This window comes from Pseudophryne corroboree, chromosome 9, assembly GCF_028390025.1.
Source record: "Pseudophryne corroboree isolate aPseCor3 chromosome 9, aPseCor3.hap2, whole genome shotgun sequence".
Lineage (NCBI taxonomy): Eukaryota > Metazoa > Chordata > Amphibia > Anura > Myobatrachidae > Pseudophryne > Pseudophryne corroboree.
In genome coordinates this window covers 393,808,240-393,821,068 of record NC_086452.1, presented here as the reverse complement: position 1 = coordinate 393,821,068, position 12,829 = coordinate 393,808,240, and the positions used below count along the sequence as shown (strand labels likewise).

Sequence of the window (12,829 nt, the reverse complement as noted above, 5' to 3'; positions counted from 1 at the left end):
GTTTGTATAGAGGGAGGGGCTATGGATTAGAGTTAAAATTTAAAGTGACCAATCCTGGTGCCAGGATTGGTCACCTTTTTGCATGCCTTTCTGTTACATATTTAGTAGGTTGAGACTTGTTTGATTTCAGTCTATGCTTAAAAACCATACAATTAGACATTATGGTTCAATTTTAAAGTAACGGCACACCTCCAGCACCACCACCCCAGCAACTACTTGTGTCCAGCAATAGTCTAAAAAACTGTAAACAAGTGTAAGCCATTTTTTTTTCTTTTCTTTTTTTTATGGAAATAATTGCAATAATTATTTAGACCACCTGTTTTAGACATTATTTTGACACAATTTAACAATGTAGGAGCCTGTTAATATGTCTCAAAGCAATGCACACCACCTATGGTTCATAGCCATGCCTTTGTCATTGATTTATTGGGGTTACCTTTATGACCACTTGCATCATATCCAGAGTGTTGTATTGTAGCATGTATTTTGTATGACCTAAAATATTTTTAACTCTTAAAATCAGAATACTATTTTTAATCTGAATTTTCCAAAACAGGCATACAGCAATATTTTGTTAGAACAGATTTTCAATTCCCAGAAAAGGAAACACTACAGCTAAATCTTCCCCATAATTATGTATTGCAGTAACTTCTGACAATCTGTAGCCAGTACTTGTTTTGCTATGTAGGCTTTCTACTAAGCTGTTCCCATCTTTTACACTTCTCATTCTATTTGCCAGATCTTAAAATCTGGTATTTGTAACCTTTCTTCGGTGACTTGGGATTTCCTAATAAACCCATTTTTCATGTTTTCTGAACACAAAATCCTAACTTTTACTCCAAAGGTCCATCACAGCACCGCATTTGATAGAAGATGACTATGACAAAGGTTGCTGACCTTGAACAGACTGCCAGAGTGAGTAATATATTTATAACCATTTACTTAGGAAGCTTCTTTTTGTAATACAGCTCCCAGCAAAATTGAAGACAAGGAAGAAGAGGACATGTCCCTAGACTCAGGGGATGAAACACCACAGATTGAAGTATGCGTAGATGCTGCAAAGCTGAAGCCTCGCACAGATGATTCTGTAAAACCTCAGACTGAAGGTTCAAAAAATGAGACTTCTGTAACTGGTTCTGATTCCATGCAACGGTTAACTCCTGTTTCTACAACTGGCTCAACAACGGCTGACAGTAGCAATGCAATTGGAGATGACCTCTCCAATAAGTCTCAAGATTACCAGAGTAGGCAATCGGGCATATCACATTTCAACCTCCTCACACATCAGACATTTCTTGGATCTATGGTGTACCCCATGTTAGTTAACCAAGCAGCAGGAGAAAACGATTTCCCTAATTCGTATAACCAGTCAGTGGAACAGGATACATCTCCTCGTTCTGAGTGGGATACGAAGTGGAATGTAAAATAGTTTAAAACATTTTTTTTCCCTTTTACTTGTGATGTTGAAATATTTATATATATATAAATGACATTTTGTAAAATTTGTTCTGTTTCTTATCCAAAGCAAAATACACATTTTATTACATAAGGAGGAAAAACTTTTCTCTGGCTCTTTTTGCAATCATTATGGCATGTATATTGAACATCGGCAAGTAAATAAATATTTTTTTAAGTCATTGTACTGAAAGGTTTGCACTTTTTAAGTTGTAAATGTTCGTTCGCTTCAAAACTTCTAGTTTTCAACAGTATTTTTTTGCCTTTTGAAAGAACACCCATTATGTGTACAGTTACTTTACACATTTTTTATGAACTTTTAGTATCCTTTCTTTAATAGAGAACTCAATGTTTTGTATAGATTTAAAACCTTTTTTTTTTATTATTCTAATTTTTACCTAAGGTGCAATTAGAATGCTTACAGACTAAATAGACTATGAAATGGTGCAGGCTTATTTTGAATAAACTTTGTGCGCTTAGTAGTGTAATAGAATAATTAACTCTCTACCCCTGTGAAGCATGACCATATTTTTTTGTTAGTTTTCATTTCCTTTTTGGTTAACTGGGATTGTCACTGATTTAGCCAAATCTTTTGTCCCAATCCATTGCATTAAAATGCTGCTAACGACCAATATGCTTAGACTTGTGTTTTTGTTTTTTTTATGTAATGAAAATACAGGTTTTCTCCCATATCTAAAAATCTGAGATACAAAATGTTTTCAGCGAGACTGATATAGTGACTCCTTTGCTCTATGATATTCCAGTGTACATAAACTGTTTCATGTACGCAATTATTAAAAATATTGTATAAAATTACCTTCAGACTGTGTATATGAAACAAATGACCAAGATATCTCGTTATGGTATGCAAGTATTCCAAAATATGGGAAAAGCCAAAATATTTCAGATACCAAGCATGTCAGATATGGGAGACTCAACCTAGGCTAGATATGGATCCATCCTTATCAGTATCCAGGTTACTTACCCACACGCGCTCTTACTAGTTATTAGATCTGCTCTCAAAACCATTTGGAGTCTGTGTAATGAATGAATGAGATACTTGGATGGCAACTTTTCTATCCCATTTGGGCACTGCATGATGGATAGTCCATAAACCTCCACATTGCATAAAAGAAAAAATGGGTACATGCTTACGTAGTCTGTGCTCTAATTTTTTTTCTCCCCCACTTATAATTTCTGAGGGACAGCCTCGGCCGTTTCCAACCCCTTAAGTTTGCCTGGACATGACACCGGAATCCATCAGCACAGTTCCTGGACTAAACTGCTGCTGTACAAAATGGGTGCTGTTCTTAGCTATAAGACAGGGCTGTATCTGAGGAAGTCACTAGACTCTAAACACAGTAGTATTTTGGCACTTATTTGCAATTATTGAGAAAAAGGAAACTTATCTGTTTGAGGAGTTGGTGATTTGCTTAAAGGGAGGCGGGAAGGTGTCCGGGACCTCCCAAATATACTCACATCATCGCTCTTAAGAGCTACATATGGTATGGGCATATGGTATGGGTCTCCTCTGCTGCCGCCTCCTCCTCCAGGTCCTGTTGGAAACAAATTTTTGAACGTTTTTACGAAATTTTGGGCTTTTATACCTTTTGATATGCTGTATGAGGATTTCCTGAGGTGTGGAAGAGAACACTGAGGACAGACGGGGAAAAGAAACCTTTTAAGGCATATAGGGCCTTACTCTAAGGTGAGCACGGTATATATGGGACAGGATCTGCTCCGATGATATATATAAAGAGGGTTATATGAAAAACGAAGTGTAGTAAAGAAACCTTTCAAGGCACATAGGGCACATATATGAGGTGAGCGTCCTTTATGTAGGAGGGGTGAGATCCCAGGGACTTGACGTATTAAAGAGTGCGGAAAAGAAACCTTTTGAGGAACATCCCCCATTGTGAGGAGGTCAGTCCAGAGGTGCGAACCGCAAGCAGGAATTCACTCAATATTTTGAGGACTCGGAGCCTCAAAAAGATTCTCATATATATATATATATATATAAAATTGCCTGCAATGTGCTCAGTCTTTTGTCGGTAGCGCTTGTGGACTACTCAGAATTTGTAGTTGTGAATCTTTTATGAAGATTAATGGTTTTGAAGAATTTTTTTTTAAACCATCTGTGCACCATATTTAATTTCTCTGACGTCCTAGTGGATGCTGGGACTCCGTCAGGACCATGGGGATTAGCGGCTCCGCAGGAGACAGGGCACAAAAATAAAGCTTTAGGATCAGGTGGTGTGCACTGGCTCCTCCCCCTATGACCCTCCTCCAAGCCTCAGTTAGGTTTTTGTGCCCGTCCGAGCAGGGTGCAATCTAGGTGGCTCTCCTAAAGAGCTGCTTAGAAAAAGTTTTTAGGTTTTTTATTTTCAGTGAGTCCTGCTGGCAACAGGCTCACTGCATCGAGGGACTTAGGGGAGAGAAGTGAACTCACCTGCGTGCAGGATGGATTGGCTTCTTAGGCTACTGGACACCATTAGCTCCAGAGGGATCGAACACAGGCCCAGCCATGGAGTCCGGTCCCGGAGCCGCGCCGCCGACCCCCCTTGCAGATGCCGAAGATTGAAGAGGTCCAGAAACAGGCGGCAGAAGACTTTTCAGTCTTCATGAGGTAGCGCACAGCACTGCAGCTGTGCGCCATTGTTGTCAGCACACTTCACACAGCGGTCACTGAGGGTGCAGGGCGCTGGGGGGGGCGCCCTGGGCAGCAATGTATAATACCTTTCTTATGGCTAAAAATACATCACATATAGCCCTTGAGGCTATATGGATGTATTTAACCCCTGCCAGATCTCACAAACTCCGGGAGAAGAGCCCGCCGAAATAGGGGGCGGGGCTTATTCTCCTCAGCACACAGCGCCATTTTCCTGCTCAGCTCCGCTGTGAGGAAGGCTCCCAGGACTCTCCCCTGCACTGCACTACAGAAACAGGGTAAAACAGAGAGGGGGGGCACTTTTTTTGGCGATATTACTATATTTAAGCTGCTATAAGGATACAACACTTATATAGGGTTGTTCCCATATATATTATAGCGCTTGGGTGTGTGCTGGCAAACTCTCCCTCTGTCTCCCCAAAGGGCTAGTGGGGTCCTGTCTTCAATAGAGCATTCCCTGTGTGTCTGTTGTGTGTCGGTACGTGTGTGTCGACATGTATGAGGACGATGTTGGTGTGGAGGCAGAGCAATTGCCGGTAATGGTGATGTCACCCCCCAGGGAGTCGACACCGGAATGGATGGCTTTGTTTATGGAATTACGTGATAATGTCAGCACATTACAAAAATCAGTTGACGACATGAGACGGCCGGCAAACCAGTTAGTACCTGCCCAGGCGTCTCAGACACCGTCAGGGGCTGTAAAACGCCCTTTACCTCAGTCGGTCGACACAGACCCAGACACGGACACTGAATCTAGTGTCGACGGTGAAGAAACAAACGTATTTTCCAGTAGGGCCACACGTTATATGATCACGGCAATGAAGGAGGCTTTACATATCTCTGATACTGCAAGTACCACAAAAAGGGGTATTATGTGGGGTGTGAAAACACTACCTGTAGTTTTTCCTGAATCAGAGGAATTGAATGATGTATGTGATGAAGCGTGGGTTAACCCAGATAGAAAAGTGCTAATTTCAAAAAAGTTATTGGCATTATACCCTTTCCCGCCAGAGGTTAGGGCGCGCTGGGAAACACCCCCTAGGGTGGATAAGGCGCTCACACGCTTATCAAAACAAGTGGCGTTACCGTCTCCTGATACGGCCGCCCTCAAGGATCCAGCTGATAGGAGGCTGGAAACTGCCCTAAAAAGTATATACACACATACTGGTGTTATACTGCGACCAGCCATCGCCTCAGCCTGGATGTGCAGTGCTGGGGTGGTCTGGTCGGATTCCCTGACTGAAAATATTGATACCCTGGATAGGGACAGTATTTTATTGACTTTAGAGCAATTAAAGGATGCTTTTCTTTATATGCGAGATGCTCAGAGGGATATTTGCACTCTGGCATCGAGAGTAAGTGCGATGTCCATATCTGCCAGAAGAAGTTTATGGACGCGACAGTGGTCAGGTGATGCGGATTCCAAACGGCATATGGAAGTATTGCCGTATAAAGGGGAGGAATTATTTGGCGTGGGTCTATCGGATCTGGTGGCTACGGCAACTGCCGGGAAATCCACCTTTTTACCTCAGACCCCCTCCCAACAGAAAAAGACACCGTCTTTTCAGCCGCAGTCCTTTCGGTCCTATAAGAACAAGCGGGCAAAAGGACAGTCATATCTGCCCCGAGGCAGAGGAAAGGGTAAGAGAGGGCAGCAAGCAGCTCCTTCCCAGGAACAGAAGCCCTCCCCGGGTTCTGCAAAGCCCTCAGCATGACGCTGGGGCTTTACAAGCGGACTCAGGAGCGGTGGGGGGTCGACTCAAGAATTTCAGCGTGTAGTGGGCTTGCTCACAGGTGGACCCCTGGATCCTGCAGGTAGTATCTCAGGGTTACAGGTTGGAATTCGAGAAGTCTCCCCCTCGCCGGTTCCTAAAGTCTGCTTTGCCAACGTCTCCCTCAGACAGGGCGACGGTATTGGAAGCCATTCACAAGCTGTTTTCTCAGCAGGTGATAGTCAAGGTACCCCTCCTACAACAGGGAAAGGGGTATTACTCCACGCTATTTGTGGTACCGAAGCCGGACGGCTCGGTAAGACCTATTCTAAATCTGAAATCTTTGAACCTGTACATACAAAAATTCAAGTTCAAGATGGAGTCACTCAGAGCAGTGATAGCGAATCTGGAAGAAGGGGACTTTATGGTGTCCCTGGACATCAAGGATGCTTACCTGCATGTCCCAATTTGCCCTTCACACCAAGGGTACCTCAGGTTCGTGGTGCAAAACTGTCATTATCAGTTTCAGACGCTGCCGTTTGGATTGTCCACGGCACCTCTGGTCTTTACCAAGGTAATGGCCGAGATGATGTTTCTTCTGCGAAGAAAAGGCGTATTAATTATCCCTTACTTGGACGATCTCCTGAATGCACAAAGGTCCTGGGAAAGATGGTGGCTTCTTACGAAGCGATTCCATTCGGCAGATTCCACGCACGAACTTTTCAGTGGGATCTGCTGGACAAATGGTCCGGATCGCATCTGCAGATGCATCAGCGGATAACCTTATCGCCACGGACAAGGGTGTCTCTTCTGTGGTGGTTGCAGAGTGCTCATCTGTTAGAGGGCCGCAGATTCGGCATACAGGACTGGGTCCTGGTGACCACGGATGCCAGTCTGAGAGGCTGGGGAGCGGTCACACAGGGAAGAAACTTCCAGGGAGTATGGTCAAGCCTGGAGATGTCTCTTCACATAAATATACTGGAGCTAAGAGCGATTTACAATGCTCTAAGCCTGGCAAAACCCCTGCTTCAGGGTCAGCCGGTGTTGATCCAGTCGGACAACATCACGGCAGTCGCCCACGTAAACAGACAGGGCGGCACAAGAAGCAGGAGAGCAATGGCAGAAGCTGCAAGGATTCTTCGCTGGGCGGAAGATCATGTGATAGCACTGTCAGCAGTGTTCATTCCGGGAGTGGACAACTGGGAAGCAGACTTCCTCAGCAGACACGATCTACACCCGGGAGAGTGGGGACTTCATCCAGAAGTCTTCCACATGATTGTGAACCGTTGGGAAAAACCAAAGGTGGATATGATGGCGTCTCGCCTCAACAAAGAACTGGACAGGTATTGCGCCAGGTCAAGAGACCCTCAGGCAATAGCTGTGGACGCTCTGGTAACACCGTGGGTGTTCCAGTCAGTGTATGTGTTTCCTCCTCTGCCTCTCATACCAAAAGTACTGAGAATTATACGGCAAAGGGGAGTAAGAACGATACTCGTGGCTCCGGATTGGCCAAGAAGAACTTGGTACCCGGAACTTCAAGAGATGCTCACGGAGGATCCGTGGCCTCTACCTCTAAGACGGGACCTGCTTCAGCAGGGACCGTGTCTATTCCAAGACTTACCGCGGCTGCGTTTGACGGCATGGCGGTTGAACGCCGAATTCTAAGGGAAAAAGGCATTCCGGAAGAGGTCATTCCTACACTGGTAAAAGCCAGGAAGGAGGTGACTGCACAACATTATCACCGCATTTGGAGAAAATATGTTGCGTGGTGTGAGGCCAGGAAGGCCCCCACGGAGGAATTTCAACTGGGTCGATTCCTACATTTCCTGCAAACAGGATTGTCTATGGGCCTCAAATTGGGGTCCATTAAGGTTCAAATTTCGGCCCTGTCGATTTTCTTCCAGAAAGAATTGGCTTCAGTTCCTGAAGTCCAGACTTTTGTAAAAGGAGTACTACATATACAGCCCCCGGTTGTGCCCCCAGTGGCTCCGTGGGACCTTAATGTAGTTTTGGATTTTCTCAAATCCCATTGGTTTGAGCCACTCAAATCGGTGGATTTGAAATATCTTACGTGGAAAGTAACCATGCTACTGGCCCTGGCTTCAGCCAGGAGAGTATCAGAATTGGCGGCTTTATCGTATAAAAGCCCATATCTGATTTTCCATTCGGACAGGGCAGAACTGCGGACGCGTCCTCAGTTTCTGCCTAAGGTGGTGTCAGCGTTTCACCTGAACCAGCCTATTGTGGTGCCTGCGGCTACTAGCGATTTGGAGGATTCCAAGTTGCTGGACGTTGTCCGGGCATTGAAAATATATATTTCAAGGACGGCTGGAGTCAGAAAATCTGACTCGCTGTTTATACTGTATGCACCCAACAAGCTGGGTGCTCCTGCTTCTAAGCAGACGATTGCTCGTTGGATTTGTAGCACAATTCAACTTGCACATTCTGTGGCAGGCCTGCCACAGCCTAAATCTGTCAAGGCCCATTCCACAAGGAAGGTGGGCTCATCCTGGGCGGCTGCCCGAGGGGTCTCGTCATTACAACTCTGCCGAGCAGCTACGTGGTCGGGGGAGAACACGTTTGTAAAATTCTACAAATTTGATACCCTGGCTAAAGAGGACCTGGAGTTCTCTCATTCGGTGCTGCAGAGTCATCCGCACTCTCCCGCCCGTTTGGGAGCTTTGGTATAATCCCCATGGTCCTGACGGAGTCCCAGCATCCACTAGGACGTCAGAAAATAAGATTTTACTTACCGATAAATCTATTTCTCGTAGTCCGTAGTGGATGCTGGGCGCCCATCCCAAGTGCGGATTGTCTGCAATACTTGTACATAGTTATTGTTACAAAAAAATCGGGTTGTTATTGTTGTGAGCCGTCTGTTCAGAGGCTCCTACGTTTGTCATACTGTTAACTGGGTTCAGATCACAAGTTGTACGGTGTGATTGGTGTGGCTGGTATGAGTCTTACCCGGGATTCAAAATCCTTCCTTATTGTGTACGCTCGTCCGGGCACAGTATCCTAACTGAGGCTTGGAGGAGGGTCATAGGGGGAGGAGCCAGTGCACACCACCTGATCCTAAAGCTTTATTTTTGTGCCCTGTCTCCTGCGGAGCCGCTAATCCCCATGGTCCTGACGGAGTCCCAGCATCCACTACGGACTACGAGAAATAGATTTATCGGTAAGTAAAATCTTATTTTTCTTTTACATATTGACTACTGCAAGGGATACCCATATTGAGTTCATATGAATCTTTAGTTAAAATTGGGATATCTTCTAAGAGTCCAAGAACAATACAGGTTTTCTCCGGCTGGGTCCACAGGTTATCCACAGGATAACATTGGTATATGCCGGAGCGACAGCGGAAATGGCACCAAATAGTCACAAGCTTTCTGGCCTCCCAGGATGCATTGGGTTTGTCCATATAATCCCGCCCACCGACTCAGTCAAATCAGTTTTTTGTTTGGTGCGGCAGGAGCCGGACCATGGCCACAGGGCTGCTGTTATGGCAGCCCTAAGCTTTAGTATTTTCTTTTTATAGTCTTACTATGTTTTGAGTGATATTTCTTAACAGCGTCTTAAACGCATGCTAGAAAGAGTCGCTCCAACAAGTCTCCACCGGGTCGCAACAACGCTTACCTCCGAGTACTAGAGCTGTCTTGGTGGGCGTCTGTGTCGGATGTTCTAGCAGGTCCAGCAGATGTTACCAGGCTGTGGCCGGAGCATGGGGAGAAGGTAAGGCATCGGTTCCACTTACTAGGGGAATTCGGACACAGCCGCACTGTATTGGTGGCGACTACAAACAGTGGTTGATGCGCCGCCACCCTTAGGTGCTCCAGCGCTATGCTTTAGGGATCACAGACGCCAGGACTAGGTTGAGGCCGCGATCCCTGGAGTTTGTCAGCAGGGTGAGTCAGACGCTCTCCTGGTCACCCCTCCCCCCAGTTCAGGACCAGTTTCTGTGCGTCTCCCGTCCATGAACTGATTGCCTCACTTCCGGCTCAGACGCTACCACAAGGGAACTCGGTCGCAGCTTAGGCCGTTGCGACCGTGTACACTGGAGTTTACCGCCAAGACCGGGTCGCGGACAGGAGCGTCTGCATACACTAATCGTTCACTGAGCGTGTGTGTCCTTTATCAGTTACCGGAGCGGCAGTGTACACTAGTAGCGTCTGGATCCACTCAGCGTCTTTCAAGCGTATTGATAGATCCTGGAAGTGGGGTGAGTCTCCCTGTATCCCACTCTACTGAGTAAGGGTTATACAGTACTAAAATTCTATCTACTGTGTAGTACGAATATTTAATTTTGATACACAATGCATACGAGGCCTGTACAGTACTGTTGTTTTCTGCATAATATGTCTGAAAAACTTGTTGAAATAGCTGGTTAGAAACAGAAACTGTAATTGTACTCCTACATACTGGACAAGTATTTTTGTGGTTGATTATATACTCATATGACACTGGCTAAAATTTAACATGTGACTGCTAGTGTGATTGCTGACTTTTATGTGTTTGTCTGTATTGTTTCTGAACCTCAATTCGGGTGCTTGGGTTGTGGTCAGATTGATATCACTTCTATATTTATATAAGTGATCTCAGTCACAGAGAGTGTAGTATATTGTATAAACGGATTATTTACCATGTCTGTGAGCAACAAAAGTGACTAGGATACTTTATCAGGGACTCCTACACCCTTAACATGTCTATCTTGTAAAGTAGGGGTGTTAGCCCAGTATCTAACTTATGACGGGTTATGTGCAAACTGTTATGCATATCAGCAAAATAAGACAGGTTCTGGTTCAGCAGCCAGTAGATCCACCATGGGGTGTGTTTGCACAGACTTTATCTACAATAGCTGACAGATTAGCACCTGCAGTGCCACTCCCGGGACTAGGATACACTATTAACCCTTCCATGCAGCTCCCTTCTTGTGGTTTAATTCCAGCAGCTTCAACAAGTAAGCAGGCTAGTGAAACCAGGGTAGATACATCTATGCTACAGACTACACAAGACGATACAACAGATGAGGATACAGTGTATTCAAATACCCCATATGACGACCAGTTGGAGGGTTTCAGCTCAGAGGATATAGCTGATCTTATTGATGCCAGGAAGGCTGTTCTGTCTCTGGAAGAATCAGCCAAAGCAATAACAAAATCTAAAGCACCTGTGTTTAAACATCCAAAAACAGTTACGATTGAGTTTCCAGGGTCAGAAGATCTGACAAATTATGGAAGAACCTTGGGCTACACCCAATAAGAAATATAGAATTCCGAAAAAGTGGGATTCTTACTATCCTTTTCCGGCTGAGGACTGTTCTAAAAGAGAAGTTCCCCCTAAAGTAAATACACATGTCGTGCGACTTGTGCGAAAATCTATTTTACCGTTACCCTACCTCACTGAATGATGTCACAGATAGAAGAGTAGATGGTTTCTTGAAAAACATTTTTCTCTGTCAGGGGCTGTTGTAAGGCCAGCTATGGCTTCGGCCTGGATGTCAAAAGCAATGGTAGAATGGGCGGAGGAACTAGAGCGTGGCCTCTCCGCACCTACCAGGGAGCAGGAGTCTCATCTAGGCCATATAAAACAAGCTGCACAATATTTGGAAGAAGCAGCAATTGATATGGGTACGATAGCTTCTAAAGCATCAGCCTTAATGGTAGCCGCTCGTAGAGCAATTTGACTACGTACTTGGAAAGCGGATGCAGAATCCAAGAAAGTTCTGGAAGCGCTGCCTTTCGCTGGTAATATTCTGTTTAGAAAACAATTGACAGGTATTCTGGAATCGGAAGCTGAATCCAAAAAGGTCAGGTTTCCGGCTAGTTATAACCCTAAACCGAGGGGTTCAAAATTTCGGCCATTTCGATGGCAAGGTAACGCAAAAGGAAAGGAGGATTCTAAGCAACCCCAGTACAATAAATCAGCTAGGAGTAGGAAGCAGTGTGCCAATAGACGGCCAGCTTCCTAGCCATAACAGAAGTCATCAGTCTGAGGGTGCGGGCCTCCGCCTGGAGGATTCCAGGGTTGGGGGCCGACTCCTTCACTTTGCACACATATGGCAGCAGTTGACGACAGATGCTTGGGTGCAGAAGGTGGTATCCCTCGGTTATGGTTTCCCTTTCAAGAAGCAGCCTCCTCAAAGGTTTTTTTGCACCAGCCCGTCTCATATAGAGTCGAAGGCCAGAGCTCTGCAAGAAGCAGTTCAGAAATTGCTTCAGTCTGGGGTGATTATCCCAGTACCCCTGACACAACGGGGACGGGGGTTTTACGCCAACCTATTTTTGATTCAGAAGCCAAATGGATCATTCCGACCAATTCTCAATCTCAAGAGGTTAAACTAATACATTTGGGTTCCAAAGTTTCACATGGAGACGTTACGCTCCATAGTTTTGGCCATGGAACCAGGAGATTACATGGTATCTCTGGATGTACAGGATGCTTACCTGCATGTGCCCATAGCACCGTCCCATCAGTGTTACCTCAGGTTTGCCATTCTCCAGCAACATTTTCAGTTCCAGGTTTTGCCCTTTGGGCTAGTGGCAGCCTTTCTCCGCAAGCAGGGGATAAGAATTTTTCCATACCTTGACGATCTTTTAATCCTGGCTCAATCCCAGGAATTACTCTTGGGCCATCTCCAACAGACAATAGCTTGTCTACAAAGACACGGATGGCTTATAAATTGGGAAAAGTCGTCTGAGTCCATCACAACGGATGGTTCACTTGGGGGCCATATTGGATTAAAGTCTACAAAGAATAATCTTACCTGGGAGAGATAGCCAAGGTGCAGGTAATGACTCAGGAATTGCTGCACAGTCAGACAGTATCCGTCCATGCAGCAATGCGAGTGATGGGTCTGATGGTGTCAACATTCGACATGGTGGAATATGCACCATTCCACTCCAGACCCCTACGGCACCTCATTCTAACCAGATGGAATGGAAAACATCAGACAATAAAAAAAAAAACGATGATAAAGCTTCCAGTAAACGTAAAA

General features: G+C 45.3%; 1 protein-coding gene across 3 annotated transcripts in view; it reads left to right on the top strand.

Moving 5' to 3' along the window:
• TASOR (transcription activation suppressor) overlaps positions 1-2,087 on the top strand; it is a 364,408-nt gene extending 362,321 nt beyond the window's left edge. For 2 of the 3 annotated variants that reach the window (XM_063940846.1, XM_063940845.1), the window contains one exon: positions 969-2,087. In XM_063940846.1, the coding sequence (XP_063796916.1) occupies positions 969-1,429 (461 nt within the window). In that variant the 3' untranslated portion in view covers positions 1,430-2,087. Of the gene's footprint in view, positions 1-844; positions 889-968 lie in introns of all 3 variants that reach the window. The other variant, XM_063940847.1, reaches the window with a different exon arrangement.
• Positions 2,088-12,829: the final 10,742 nt, after the last annotated feature.